Source organism: Poecilia latipinna, unplaced genomic scaffold (assembly GCF_001443285.1).
Source record: "Poecilia latipinna isolate Pla-1442-1.1 unplaced genomic scaffold, P_latipinna-1.0 Scaffold769, whole genome shotgun sequence".
NCBI classification, from domain to species: domain Eukaryota; kingdom Metazoa; phylum Chordata; class Actinopteri; order Cyprinodontiformes; family Poeciliidae; genus Poecilia; species Poecilia latipinna.
In genome coordinates, this window is record NW_015113385.1 from 24685 (window position 1) to 41154 (window position 16470).

General features: G+C 36.8%; 1 protein-coding gene across 1 annotated transcript; it reads left to right on the forward strand.

Annotated features, from left to right (window-relative positions):
* The first annotated feature begins 3412 nt into the window (after positions 1 to 3412).
* Positions 3413 to 8204, forward strand: LOC106955795 (uncharacterized). Its single transcript, XM_015046178.1, has 7 exons — positions 3413 to 4654; positions 5277 to 5642; positions 5722 to 5790; positions 5918 to 5986; positions 6101 to 6157; positions 7336 to 7452; positions 7553 to 8204. Exons 1-7 carry the CDS (start codon positions 4600 to 4602, stop codon positions 7693 to 7695), a joined length of 876 nt encoding a protein of 291 aa, XP_014901664.1. The 5' UTR covers positions 3413 to 4599; the 3' UTR covers positions 7696 to 8204.
* Positions 8205 to 16470: the final 8266 nt, after the last annotated feature.

A 16470-nucleotide genomic window follows, 5' to 3' on the forward strand; every position in this document is an offset into this window, starting at 1 on the left:
TTCTTCACCTTTCTGAAGTTGGAACACTAAAAATATTGGATGAGTAATTCACAAAAATATAATACTGTAACAATACACTTGTTACAGTATGTTTTGTGAATGCATCTCCTCTAGATGAAGTGATCGTCTTCAGCTCATTGTCTCTTCATTTTCTTCTTCTCTCTCTTCTCCTCCGTCGTCTCCTCGCTCTTCCTCTCTGCTCTGGGCTGAAGTGGATTTATTTCCAGGAGCAGCTGAAACAAAACATCAGTCAGCTCTGCTGTTGTTAATGCACTAAATGCTACTAATCTAACAACTTCTCTGTACCTGGTGGTGGATTCTCCTGAGCTTTATGAACTAAACACTGAAAACAGACGAAGGCTGCGATGAGGAAGAGGATGGGCAGACACCTCAGGACGAAGATGATGTCGTTAGGTTTGTTATGGTCTAACGATGCTTTACAGAGACAGAGGAACATAAATGTACAAGTTAGTGAAAGTCAAACTTTCTATTTTGATTTTACAAACAGTTTGAATATTTAGAAGAACATATATACCAACTCCAGACTGCATGAAGTGAAATCTTCTGGTGCTGCCATGTTGTCTGAACTTTGAACCGAACTTTGAACAGAGGCTAATTTACTCCATAAAATTATTTATGTAAAATCCAGACAGGCAGCTGTGGAACATCAAATAAGATTCACACTTGTAATTATTCTCTGAATTCTGAACTTCAAATTCCACCCAACAGTCAAATGAAACATGTTTCAGTCACTTACTTTCTGTTGTGCTTTTAGTTGGGTTCTCTTTGGCTCTAACAGTGATGGTCGTTCCATTTCCTTCAACTTCCTTTAAAACTGGTATCTCCACAATAACCTTGCAGATGTATTTCCCTGAATCATTTCTTGTCATTGTTTCCATCATCAGATCTGAACACTTATTTTTCGTCTCATTCTGAGAGCCTCTAGACTGATCTATGACAATCTTATTCTCTATTAATGTTTGGTTTTTCAGCCATATAATGCAAACTCTTTCAGCTGTCCCTTTAAAGCAGCAGGAAATGTTTCCTGTCTCTCCTTCTTGGACAGAAACATCAGGACTCTGAATAACAACAAGTGCATCTGAAGAAACACCTGGACAGAGACACAGTTGAGGATCAGTTGTCTGAAGCTGAAAATGTCCTGATTTTCCACTTTGATATGGAAATGAGCTTCATGGATATATTTAAATGATAAGTCTGATTTAAACCAAGAGCAGAAAAAAGCTGAAGGAAAATGTCACTCTTGCTCATTACAATTGCATTTCCTGATGAGACAGTGATGAATTAAATGTTTTTACTTGTCATTTTATAAAATATTCATATTTACATAATGCCTGACATTAATTTTTGACATCAAACATTAAGATTAGTTTTCAACATACTCAGGTCTGAGTTGTTCCTCTGCATTGAAACATGAAGTCATCGGCTCATTAATGCTGCATTTAATATAGTTTGATTGTTCTATTAATCTTTTATTATCTGACTAATGACAGATCAAGCTGTGTACTCCTACTGTCTCTTATTAACAATTCCCAGCCATAGTTTACTCACCATGGATAAGAGTTTAACTTAGAAATAAATGCTTTACTTTCATCAGTTTGCAATTATACTTTAGTCTTTGAACCTGACGTCCATGTTGAGCACGAGGTTTTGTGTTTCTGAGTAAAAGCTTTTTCATACAAACTAATCAACGATATGGCTGTCATTAGCTGTTTACCAACCATTCATTCTTTTATTTAGCTCTCAATTCTGAGAAACAGAAATTATTTACAATAAATTAATAAATGGTAAATAAATGAATATATAAAAAAGTTACTCACTCCAAGATGAACCTGCACAGAGGAGCAGCAGATTGGTCAGTAGAAGTCCCATCATTTAACCAATAAACACTTAACACTAAATAACGATAACTGGCTCTCCTCTCTATTAGTATGATCTCTAAGACAGATGAACCGTCTTTACCTTTTTTAGATATGAGCTCCTCTGTTTTTGAGAATTAATGTGACAAACCATAGACCAGGTTCCTTCCTCTCTGAAGCGTCACTTCATTTCACAAACAGAGATCGACAAAGTCCATCCATCTGTATTGGTTCTAAAAAGTAAATACATGAGTTTTGCAGGTCATTTTTATTAAAATGCATGTTTTTTAAAAATCTTTTTAAGAGTTTCACTGGGGTTCAATGTCCAATGAAAAAGACCAACAAGCTTCATTAAAAGGAATCAGCAGTACCTTAAAAGAACTACAAAGAAATGAGGCACATAGAAGCAGCACGCGCTATCTGGATGAGGAAAGAGAACAGGAGCTGAGGTCCAGTCTGATGATTTTTATAGAAATCCTGTCTTTACATAATGTGAAAGGACTTTTAATTCGATCTCAATTTGCTCTGTAGAGTTCAGTGATCCAGGATAAATGAAAATGAAGATAGAATCAACCACATCTTCACTCACAGATCTCTGTTTTATTTATTTTTTTCATTCTTAGACCTGCAAAATACTTCCTCTCTTAGAGGCTCAGTTGTTTACAGTGCGTCTGTTTCTACTAGGGCTGTGAATGAAACATGAGCTCATGCTCTGTTAGTGTGAAAGCAGGGCAGATCAGGAAAAAGCTCAACCACAAACTTTATAAACGTATAAGTGGCGCTACTCTGTACCAACCTTTGATATGTGTGGCACCCAAATAGACAGAGGCAAATAACCAGAGAGATTTGCTTCTGTCAGACTTTTACATACACTGAACCAACTGTTCCTTTAAGCTATCTGAGAAAGTCCAAGTGACAGTGCCGTCTGTGACTTCTGGCTTCACAAGCTGTGAATGCATGTTTGTTTTTTTTTTTTTAAGGTTTTGTTGGCTCTGGTGGCCTTTATTTAATAGTAGTTAGACAGGAAAGACGGTAATGAGAGAGAAATGGAAGACATGCAGCAAACGTCCCCAGGCTGGTAATCAAACCTGCAACCACCAACACAAGGACTGTGGCCTCAGTATGTGGGTCATGCTTTGCCCCTGCGCCACCACAGCCCCCCAACTGTGAATGCATGTTAACGCAACACTTCAACCACACTGTTTCCTTTTGCAGCATCCAGATGCCTTAAGGTGCCACTTTTATTGTTTGGACTCTTACATATTTGTATAAACAGCATGAACACATCTGACCTTAATATGGTCAGGAATAAACAGGTTTCTGAAGATGTATTTTCTTCAGTGATTAGAACTGAGCCCTTTGTCTTTAAGAGTTTTATTAACATTTATTATAACAATTAGAACTATACCACAAGCCAATCCTCCACAGAGGCATGGCTGAAATCTGTTAAAGCGATTTATTATCCACAACAAAACAAGTCCTGTACCTACATGGGCTGAAAAGTTGCTCAGAGAGGACTGTGTTGATTTCTCCAAAAGCAGCACAGCAAATTAGATTATGATTTGAAAATGACCTCTGGGACAAAGATCTTAACTTTTGGAGTCATGTTTTCATCTTCCTGTGAGAGGATTGTGGAAATAAACCCAACATGTTGTTGAATTCACAATATTCTTGAGTGCAAATGCCACCAATTCAATTATTTTGTTGTTTAATCAGGCATTTAGGAAATATATGCTAGAACAATCCATATTTTTCCACATATAACATGACTGTAATTATTTAAGGTGTTGTAATCGTGTTTCTCCAAATGACTTCTGTTCTATGTGTGTTTCTCGTTTCAGTTCTTGAGTTTTCATGTCAGTCCTGCAGTTATCTGCAGCAGATCGATGTTATGAGTCTGTAGGTTTGTGGTTCAGCGTCTTCCTGTTCAGCTGTCCATAACAGAGAGTGAAGCCATTTCCGATAAACAGACCTGATGATGGTTCAGACCTCGATGCGAGCTGGAGCCTCTGAACGACAAGCTGCTGTCGTGTTACTGATACGATGAGGAGGAAAAGTCATTGATTGAGAGGCAACAAAGAAAATCTCAAAAGCAGATTCTGGTTCTGCTGGGAAGCCAGTTTAAGACCTACAAAAAGAAGAATAGCAGTTCTATGAAAACACAATTTTTCACTTTTGAACAGATCAACAAAGAAACAAAAGTGTCCGTAGGGTAAAGATTAAAAGATTAGCAGGACTAATAGCTAAGCTAAAAACAATACTTTAAATGGTATATTAGAACAGGATCAGCAGAAAAGAAACACTTTTATATCAAACATGACTGAATTATGTATAAGAGTCATAGGACTTCAAATTATGTTATGGATCATGTGCTATTTATATTATAGCATAATGAAGCACTTGGATTATGTTGCATCTAAGCTGATTCACATTATTTTAAGAGCTATGACATTCATGGCTTTTAAATACATTTATGAAATATGAACTTTTCCCTCAGATATTCTATGTTTAGATTTCTACTTGCTCAAGAGTGGCAGCAATAAAAAAAACTAGAGAAATGGGCTGTGAGGAGAGGCGTGAGTCTAACACATATGGAGGAAATAACACAGCCTGTGGTTTCATGCGTCTCTCTTTGTGAAGACTTTCAGATGATGAACAGAACAGAACGCATCATCGCTCTGTTCAGACTGCAGACAGTCGGGTGTCGGCGTTCAGAGAAAGGATGAACCTCCTGATGCGTTTCCTGCTCATGTGTGTCGGTTTAGATCCGACCTGGGGTAAGTAAGAACAGAAAAACTTTGATTTTGCTTCAAATATCACAAATTCTTGACATATAACTATGTCATGTAAAGTTAATTACAATCTGTTGATGGAGGACATATTTGAATAAAAATGTTTTAATGAATCCTGCAAAGTGTAAAGACAGAATGTAGTTCAAATCGATATAACTATTTCACTAATTGTTCTAATTGGTGGTTCTGCAAAACAAAATTACAAAGATAAACGAAGAAAGTTGTGTTTTTATTATGCACATCGACAGTCATATTCAATAAATTAGAATATTCTTGAAAGTTAATTTATTTTAATAAATAAAATTCAGTTTATTTCACTCTGTAAAACATATGTAAATAAATTACACAGATTGATGACTTCAAGTCTTTATTTCTGTTAATTATGTTAATTTTCTGCTTACAGCTAATGAAAACACAAAATTAGGATTATAATATTACATCAGACCAAAAGGTTGTTATTTTCAAAAGGTACTTATAATCTGATGAATGAGCCTCATCAGAATGCATACTAACCTTTCCAGAAAAACTAATAAAGAATAAATACTACAGAAAACAGAACTGCTTCCACTTCTCACATTTTGCGAATATTTTTTCCGATGTTCCACAGGTGTTTTGTCCCACGCTCTTGTTGTGAGACAGAGTGCGGACGTTTCTATCCTGGAGGGAAAGACGGTGAACATCACCTGCTGCTGGACTGGCACTTCTGAAAGAGTCGGCGTGAAATGGCTGAAAAACCAAACTTTAATTAAGAATAAGACTGTCATGAATCAGTCTGAAGGCTATTGGAACAAGCATAAAAACAAATGTGAGAATCTGACATTGGAAAATATTAAAAGAACCGACTCAGGAAGATACATCTGCAAGGTTAGTGTGGAAATACCAGTTTTAAGTGAAACTGAAGGAAATGGTACAACCATCAGCGTTACACCCAGAGAGAACCCAGCTGACAGCGCAGACCACCAGACTAGAAACGGTAACCAATAAAACTCTTTTGACCAAGATTCACCAAGATATTTACGCCCCGTAAAATAATATATTTGTTTAATTTGAAGAGAAGAAGACGATAGATGAAGTAACTGAAGACAAAGGAGATGACAACAGAAAAACCCACATTGTAGACAGTAGGTGACAAAACACCAGAGACCTGATGCTCATAGAAATACAGCAATGGACAGTTTAATGTAATGTTTTCTAACATATGGGAGAATGTTTGTTCTAGAAACTCTATCTGTCTTTATCTTTATTTAGAAGGTAAAGAGAAGGCAGTCAGACACAAAGAGAAAACAACTGACAGACCAATTAATCGCATTGCTAAAGGTAAGTGACATATCTGATATGTTTTAGCAACTAACAATAGTGTAATTTGTTGTAGAGACACCATGTGGAGCTACCAACAATCCATACTCGAAGTTTTAGCTGATTATTTTACAGATACGAAGAAAACCAGGGAGAAATCGGGAGAAAGAAAAAACCAACAACCAGCTGAAGGTAAATCAGATGTTTTGTTGAACATGTTGAACTACCAAGACTTTGCACAACCCACATAACAGCGAACCACAACAAAGATGTTTCATTTCCTCAGATCACTGGAGAGCTCCAAATATTTGTAAGAAATATATAATGACTTACCGAGACATGTTTCCATCCACGTTGTCATGCGAATTGTGAGCAAACTTTTACAATTTTGCAAAAAAGAAATAGTAAGAATAATAATTGTGTTTTCATACCGTTTTGGAGCAAGTCAACCAGGCTACGCAGAGCGTAATTTTGTCCGATGTTGAACATTAAGTATGACTAATAAATACGATGCAGAGGTCTCAAACTAACATGAACCGCACATTTCAGAAAAATGGAGACAGCACTCAATGAAGACCACCTCAATGGAAATTGAGAAACTTATGTCGAATGTTGCCTTTTCGATTGCGATACTTCAAAATGCGCGTAAATAAATGAGTTATGTATGTTTTATGATTATGTAAATAGTAAATTTAACAACTAGCCTACTACTCACGATAAACTGTTAAATAAGATTCACCTTTCCCCATCAGACACGGTTCCCACTCAGCGTCTCCTCGCCACTCAGCAGGTGGCAAAATACGCGTGTTCTGTGCTCTCATCTACGGACACCGTGAAAACTCAAACAGCGTGTTTCAGTGAAGTTGGCCCACTTTATTCACTTTTTGCAACTGCGTTCTGATCAAACACACACAGAGACACATAAATATATGCACATACTTTTTATTGAATTGTTATCTATCTCTACAAATAACTAGTATTGTAAGGTATTGTTGCAATTTTCTCTGACATACAGAGGAAGGGTTCCTCTCCTACTTGGGGATTGACTGTCATGTTCCTTATTTTTATGAATGGCAGCGCGCAGTTAAAGCACTCAGCGTTCCCCAATGTTAGACACAATAGGACAGACATGAATGAGAGACCTCTCATTGGGAATCGACTGTCTAACAAGAGACACTGAGTGCAGGTTAGTGCAAGAGCATAAAAGACGATAGAACATTAAAGTAGCCTTTCCTTCGGACGTCTTAATTTTCCATTTGTCTTGTTAAAGTTTTCAGCCCATCATCACAGTGGTACTTGTTCATGCCAATCACTTAGCAAAAAATGGAAGCTGAACTGACAACAATAACTTGTGTGCATATTGTATTTAGATGGTTCCCAGGAGGTAATGTTCACCTTCATCCTGAGGTCCCTGCCCATCATCGCCCTCATCACTGCCTTCTTTTGGCTCTACTACATAGGAACTAAAGCCCAGAAAGAAAAAGCAGGTACTGGATTATTACATCCTCTCAAAGTATCCTGAGAAGATGGATATTTAGCTGTGGAGTTGACTGATGTTATGTTTTTTTGTTTTTTTTTAATTTTCAGCTGCTTCTGGAAATAAAGCGTCTTCGCAACAACGCACAGAGGAAAACCAAGAAGCAATTGTGACAAAAGAAGCAAAAGGGAAACGAACAAAGACTGGGATGTCTGCTGATCATCATGTTCATCCAGTACAGGACGTGGACTGAACTGCCTATGGGTCCATTTATTTATACATTCAGTCAGCCGACTTGTAGGTCACAGGAATGTTGGAGCCTGTATCTCTAATAGTCATTGGGTGAGAGGCAGGGTTTCTCCCTGAACTGAACTGGCTACCAGCCCAACAAAGGTCAACTACAGACACAAACCAGACAAAAACATTCAAACACCAAGTGTAAGATAAAATATCCAGTCAACCAAACATGTATGGTTGTGGAGGAAGGAAAGAAGCAAAGAAAGTAAAACGTGTCTTTCAAGTGCTTCAACAAACAAAATGACAAATACACAAAGCAAAATAACTACAAGTTTACAAGAAATGTGTGTATGTGTGGGTGAAGGGCCAGGGCAAAGTGCAATGTTCCTTTTGAACCTCAAATAGCATTTTGTATGGAACCCAGAAATACAGAAAATCATTAAAACAGCTCCACCCTTTAGCTGGTTTGGCTAAGACATGTTTTAATGAAGGTATTGCAATATTAAATATAAAATGTGCTCTGTATTGCATTCCGTACCAGTTTTGCACACAAATTTCATGTTCTTGTCATGTAAAACATTTACTTTTTTTTTTTTTTATAAATTGTTTTCATTGCAAAATGTGGAAAAGTGTAAAGGGTTTGAGTCATGAATGTAACAATGAATCACAGAGATCTTTCTTAGCCAAGATTTTTCAAGTTGTTCTAGTTTGTGATCTTATCTGTGGAACATATTATGCAAATTTACTACCCAGTATCAGTGCAAGACCAAAAGACTGAACTATATAGTGTTCAGTCACAAGTTTGGGTGAAAAACCAGAAGAGAGTAAACATTTGGACATTTATTTTTATTTGAAGTAGAGATCTTAAAGGATTAACCGTTGCTGACACTTTACAAGAGATTGGTCAAGTTTTCCTGGATGCTTGTTCACTGTCGTATCTATAGAATCTGAAGCCTTCACATAACAGAGGCATTTACTCATATTTTTAATGTGCTAAAATTTTAGAAACCACATCATTTTTTTCCACTTCAAGATCACACACTCCGTTGTGTTTCTAGTGGCAAAATGTGGAAAAGTATAAAGGGTGAGTCATGTATGTAACTGAAAGCTAACATAGTGACAAACCTTGATATAACTTCTTTAAAAAATATTATTGTGTAACCTGTGGGTTTGAGATTAATTTAAAAATGAAGAGCTTTCCTCTAGACTCTCCTTACCTGTTCTACAGAAATGAAGGTCACCTCCAGGAAAGTGTGACAGTGTTTCTGCGTCATCGTCTCTGAGTGGTTAACCTCACGAAGGTTTACCACCGGCTTCACACAGAGCTATAAAAACTTTAAAGTGCTCCTTTTATGTTTATATTTATTAAACCCAACAAAGATTTTCTGACATAGAATCACAACATTACTATTCATCTGATATTGTATTGGCATCAGATTAAGAAAAATCTTTTTATTAAAAGCTGGAAATAAAAACGCAGAGGGCTGCACTCATAATACTGGTGTTTTGCGCCCCCTGCTGGTGAAACAGATGCTTCACCAGTCTGGATGTGATTATTGCTAGCTGAATTCTTCTTGCTAGCTATTTGTCATTGGTTACTTGGATCAGATGTTTTCTCTTTTCTGCAGTCATGAGAATGTTAAAGTAAGTTGTTTTTCAGACATCAGGAACATAGAGTTAGCTCCCACTTTTGCTTTCATTTTCAATTAATTAATTTCAGTTAAAAAATACTCTTATTATTCAAAAAGGGAAATTAAATGTTGCTGAACTCAAACTATTCAAGTTTCTACAAAGGGTTGTTACTGAAGGTTGTGGTTAGGAAGGATCTCCTGTAGGGGTCGGTATTACAGCTGTTAAATCCCTGGTTGATGCCGCTATAGCCTCATGGATGATAACAGAAGAGGTCTCACTCTCCATAATAAATTTATAGAAGATATACAGCATCTTTCCACAATTTCTGAATGGACAAACCTCCCTCTGTCTCTTTTTGTCGACCGGTAAACACTGACACATTTATGTCTCTACTTCTTCATTTTCCTGTTTCTCCTGAAAGTTAACACAATCAACTGATTTGTGTTAACTCAAAGATTATTGTCCCCACATTGTGCAACAAAGCCCTCCAACTGCTGTTTTTAATGTCGTTTTGATGCTCCTGATAACTACACTATCAATTGAGAGTTTGTGCTGTTGATAGGACTCTGCTTTGTACTGGAAGTATGAACTGTACAAAGTGAAAATGAATGGTGAGAGTACAGTTCCCTGTGGAGTTCCTGCACTGATGACCAACTGATTATTTTGACCCACAACACCACATTCTTACACACTATGCTTTTATCTGTCTGATATTCATTGCTCCAGTTAATCTAAATCAAAAATGCTAAATTTGAGCCTTTCACAATATCACTAAGTCAAAAGTTTTCATCCAATTATTTTTCTGCATAAAAATGTACTGTTAATCAAACACATTTATCATATTTTTAACTTGTTATTTATCGCCAGGGAACAATGAGTACATTTAATTCTTCCCTGCATTCAGCTTGTAGATGAGATTCTATTCCTTTGGGGTTCATCGTTTTACAGTTTGGTTGGTCTTGTTTGTTTGATGTAACCATTTCCTGCTAAGCTGGAAAAAAAAACGCCACAGTGGTTTGTTTACGTGTAGAAATCACGGAAAATACAAGCCGAAGCCGCAACAAGCTTTGGCAACAAGTGAAGCTGTTTGCGCTTAACCACAGCCAGGGGTGACGGTAGCAGTAGGACCCGCTGCAGTCATGACGAGCGGTTAGAGAGCTACTGTTAAAGGAAACTGCTGGGAAACCTTAGCAGAAAGTTACAACCTTCAACCACCAGATGGCAGCAGAGGGTCATGTAAAACTAACGTTTTGCTACGCTTCTGATATGAAGCTTAACATCGTCACCTTCCTAAAATATTAATGTTTTCTTTTTTTTATTATTATTATTTAACCAAAATCACTTTTTGCAAAAAAATACAAACAAACAAACGAACAAAAACAAAAACAAACCCAGGCCATTATTTTAGGAATGTGGCCAAATGTGTGTGTGTGTGGTTTTGTGCGTGTGTGTGTGCGTGTGTGTGTGTGTGTGTGTGTGTGTGTGTGTGTGTGTGTGTGTGTGTGTGTGTGTAAACTAACTAAAAAATGTCTGTAGTTCATATTGAGTTTAACAGAAAGGTTCAGATCTACCTAAGTGGCGACTCTGTTGAGAAATTGTGAGGTGTCAGCATCTTCAGAGGCAGATTTTCACTGGTCCGTTAAAACATTTGAAACGTTTAAACAGTTGTAACGTTTCCATTTGATTTTAAAAAGTAAAAGTACGATTTGGAAAAGTAAAATTGTTTTCCAAACACAGGATTGTCATTTTTAATCCGAAGGTTCCAGAATATCGACAAAAAGTTATGAAAAACGCATTGTATAAAAGGAAAACAAAACAAAAAAAACAAAAAAACATTTGAGTTGCATCCTTGTAATTGAGCAAGTTATGAAAATCAACAGAGGATCAAATGCTAATTTCCCCTTTACTGCACTTGTATTGGGTTTGGTTTTATAATTGATTCTGAACGACATAGTGACAGATGTCAACAGCACACAACAAATTCTGCAGAGTTAAATCAACACTATGCCGAATCTATTTGGTCCCTTTCAGAACTGGCATTAATTTAACTCTTACAGAGTTATTTCAACAATAGTTTGAGTAGTTGTAACTTTTTCAAGGGTTAAAATTACTCAATTTCTTGTTGAAATAACTCTGAAAAGATTTAAATTAACACCGATTCTGACAAGGACTAAATAGACTGGGCATAGAGTTGATTTAGCTCTGCAGATTTGCTGTGCAGATGATTCTGTTGTTCACCTCTTAATGATACTAACTGGAATCCTGAAGATTAAAAAAATCTCCAGTTTGAGAGTTATCTTCTATTACATAATTCACCACGTCAGGACCAGTAAAGTAAACTACCGTTAGCATGAGGAGATTGAAACATGACGGTATTCCAAAATGCAAAAGACTTTGTTCTTCTCGCATCGAATTCTCACTCAGTGAGAAAGGCTCACGGGGAAGTGGTAGGTGGCATGGCACGGTGTTAACATTTATCCTGACCTCTGAGTCACTGAAGCAACGGTTCATCTCTTATGAGAGATTTCCACAACTAATATCTGCTGAGAGAGGCAGCGGTAAAGGTCACATCTGCACCTCTCTGTTCAGCAAAGTCAATTACTCCCTTTGACTAATGCAAAACAGGTCATAATTCTCATTTATGCTCTCAAATAATTAAAGATGTTAAAGGAAAAAAAAAAAAAAAAACACATGCATCGCTGTTTTCCTTCAAATGCACCAGTGGTCATTAAGGCCAAACGGTTCCTCTTAAGTTTTATCAGACATCAGGACGTTTCTATAGAAATAAAGGTCTTTACTCCTGTGCGCAATCTGCAATCTGGCTTTTTTACATTTGTTTTGAAGTGATGTCTTCCTCCCTGCTCTATCGTCATGTTTCTTGATTTCCTTTTTCAGTGTGTTATGTATTTTCACGCAAAACACTTTGAACTGTCTGACCTGAAAGGTACAAAGCAAACAAACTTGACTTGACTTGACTTGACGTGGGAAACCTGAGATGAGAAGCTTTGTTGTTGAAGTCATTTCCTCCCTTAAGAAGCTCAACAACACACACCGACCAAACTTGAAGATGGAGTCATTTAAGGGGGCGACTGTGTGACATCGTAGTTGTTCCACAGGGAAACAGGAAGTCATGGAGTCATACCAATTAAGCACTTTGATCAATATAACAAAATAAAGCATACATTGATTCTTCAGAGGATTTAGAGGTGCTAATTATGTAAAAGTTGCACTTTTCTTTCAAGTGATATTTCTGTTACTGCAAGAAAAGATTACAATATTTTTTACATTTTTTAAACCCTTGAGTGTCAACAAACGTTAACTGGGCTATGGTATTACCCTACCATAGAATTATCCACAAATTAAGACATTATTTGTGATATCGTATCACTTTTAGAATGTCTGAGTGGCTCAGATCAGTCAAACATAAATGTTCATTCAGAACCAGACAACCAAATGTTTAAATCAAACTTTGCTAGACACAGGACTGTGGCAGTCACATCGTTTTCAGAGGTGACACGTTGGTGTGAAAAAAAAAAAAGTGTAAACAGCACCGAGTCAGAGAGATGATAACTGAACAACTGTCACAGATTTCACATTTTCACATCACCACATAATTACATTAACTTTAGAGGTTAAGTATTAGTAAGGCAATATAAACAAGAAATAAAATTACATAATCTACATGTAAATAATTATAAATTGTAAAATATCTCAACTGTACAAACTGGCAGAAAAACCTCACTAGTTCATAGAGCTAATCTAACATTTTTCTTTCAGTTTGCACAATATTGTAAGTATCGAATAGCAACATAGTTCTCAGAAATAAATGTGAAGTGAAGCATAAACATTCATATAAACATGAAGACAAAACACAACTGTCCTAGTTAAAACTAGGGTGAGAATAAGTGACGAACTGTAACGTGATGATGTGTAGGAACAAGATCATTAGGAGGTGATTAATTACCATGTTTGTTTGTGAATTTGCAGGCCGTCATTTATCGTACTGCAGAGCATCTTGATGTGAAGGCTGATGCACGGCAGTGGCAACTGTGAGGTTTGTGGTTTGTCTTCCTGTTTGTCTCTTTATCGACGCGCTGACGGTCCACAGCGGAGCATGTGGCCATTTTCTTTAAGCAGATCATAATGAGAAGTAGAACAAGAGGGCCAGGTGGCCTGAACAGACCCTGTGAACAACTGGGTCACTAACATAATCTGCTTTTCACATCTGAGAACGGAAAACAAATGTTCTCCTTCCATGAAATCAGACCAGAACGTTGCTCTTTTGATGATGATGGTGACTGGTGTGGCAGTTGTCTTTATTTTTTATTAAAAATTACAATTCTCAGTTAAAAAGCCAAAAATTGGCTTTTTAAACCGGCTTAATGATGAAACAGTAAACAGTGGATTGACCGTGGTGGTCTCTTATTGTTAAAGGGGCAGTGTTATGTGTTCTCCAGATTCATAGTGCTATTTTGTAGCAAAATCAAGTGACTATGTTGACGTTAGTTGTGATAAAATGCTGTAAATATCAAATATGACTAGAGAGAAATTTGACTTCACAAGTTTGAAATTAAGCCTCTGTCTCTTTAAGAAGCTCCTGTTCTTTCCGTAAGTCCGCCTTCAGGAAGTCATTGCAACATGGCTCCTTTATTAACCCTTTAACGTTTTTACCAACGTTGCTCTCAGAAGAAGCTCATGTAGCGAGTTTGCTAATTGCTGGTGGCTAGTCTGAAGGATCTGATTTGGGAAGTTGCAACTTTGTGAGGTGGAAACCGGAAACTTACATAATACTGCCCCTTTAAGAATGCAACTTGCATGGAGAAGTGGAAGCATTAAAACCCATATATAAACATATAAAAATGTGAATGGGCTTTGACTTCATGTGTTTTTTGGTGTGCAGCGTCTCATTCTCTCTGTCTGAGGTTATAGCTGTGTTGAATATAATGAGTCATTTGAATACGAGTAGTTATTTCCCAGAACACCTGGCAGGTACATAGAACGGTTCACTCTCTCCTCCTGGGACATTTCCGTTCCGTCTATCTCTCTCTTCTTTCTGTCCTCTTCTCGCTGGTCTTCCTGTCTGTGTTGCAGCGACACGTTATTATTCTCTGCAGCAGCTGGAATTGAAAACACAGCCGGTCAGCTCCAACACAGCTAATGACCGGTGATGAACATGCTTGTACGGCACCGTGGAGGAGCTGGTCGGGTACCTGTGACGCTCCTCTGAGCTTCCCTGGCTGAGTGGTGAACACAGAAGACGGCCAAGACGATGGAGAGGGACAGGATGAGCAGGCCCTTCAGGAGAAACAGGAACATCTGATGTTGGTGTTGGGAAACACATGGATTCTCTAGAAAGATCAGACACATTATCAACAGAGATGGATGGTAACTATGGTAACTTTTACCACATTTTTGTAACTTTTACTTGAGTAACATTACTTTTTAAGCGACACTATTCTGACCATGGTACCATTTCTACTACTCTACCCACTCTGAGTTATACAACCAGAAAAACACCAGACACAAACCTACATAGCCTCAAGCTGAGGCCAAACAGACAGTTTATATGTTAAAATGAAATTTCTTGATTGTACTAGTAGATAGAAAATAATATAAGCCTGCTGTGCCATTTGGAGGTCAAATGAACACACAACATGTCACATATTCTTTTTTTTTTCATCTTAATCTCTAAATCTCTAAAATGCAAAAATTAGCACATAATTTGATTTGTTTTTGTTTACAGTGACATAATTTTCTAAATATTGAACCAAACATTATGATCAGTTACTCACTCCTTGAGTGGCATTTTGGATCAATTTCCTTTTACTCTCAGGTAATTTTGACTACTTCTTACTCCTGGTTGAGCAAAAACATGTTGAACTAGTGCTATTAAACTTTAGTACAGTTTTTGAGTACTCTATCCACCTTTGATTACCAGTAATATTTTTTATGACATTTTTTGGAATCAACTAAAATATAACCTTTCAAACGTGAATTTTACTGCCAGACATTCAGTTAGTCTATAAAGTATCTTAATGTTATAAAAAGAAACTTAATCACCTGCTGCTTTGCCTGTCATGGTGACAATACATTCAGTTTACTGTGATATCTGGAGAAATATGAAGCCATGTTCCTTATTAATGAAACAGTGGTTGTGTGATAACATGAAAGAAATTAATCACCCATTGAGGATGATGGATAATATAAAAAGTAAATGAGCTTACTGTAAATATGATTTTTGGAAACATATTTTTAAACAAAGCACAAACCTTCATCTCTCCCAACAAGAACAGAAATGCAAAATCAAATGGTAGTAAAAGTTATTCTATTCATAGAATATATTACTGATGTAAAAATACATAATTTAATTCAATATTACTTGTTAAAAGGGTTTTTTTTTAATACAAACAATTAAGTTCTCTTTGTTGCTCCAACAGAGTTTATTCACCAGTTTCTACCTCCTGCTGTAACAGTGATGGTTATTCCTTTTCCTTCAAATTCATTTAAAACTGGTACCTCCACAGTAACCTTGCAGATGTATTTTCCTGAATGACTTGTCGTCATGTTTTCTGTTGTCAGATCTGAACACTTATTTTTCTGCTCATTCTGAGAGCATGTAGATTTATCTATGACAGTCTTATTTTCTATTAATGTTTGGTTTTTCAGCCATCTAATGCCAACTCTTTCAGCCGTCCCCTTCCAGCAGCAGGCGATCTTTCCCGTCTCTCCTTCTTGGAAACAAACATCCGGACTCTGAGTGACAACAAGAGCATCTGAAGAAACACCTGGACAGAGACATAGTGGATTGAATTAGTAACTTCATATGAAATGAAAAATGAAAAATGCAGTAATGCAAATGCAAATGCAAAACAAAACATGGGTGTATTTGATGTTTACACGTCGTCAGCATGAATGTCATTTTAATTTTGACAATTCATAATTTATTTGAACAATGGGAACAATGGTACAAGAAATAACTAGTTACCTGAGTTTGAATTGGTTGTGGAGTTTTTTTCAAATTATTACTGGATCAAATTTATACAAACGTAAACATGCATAGAAAAGCACTGATATTTGAGTAAATATCGCTTAGGTTGTGCTTGGGCTACTTTTTATAATTATTAACAAGTTTATGATGTAATCTACAGTTGAGCCCTTT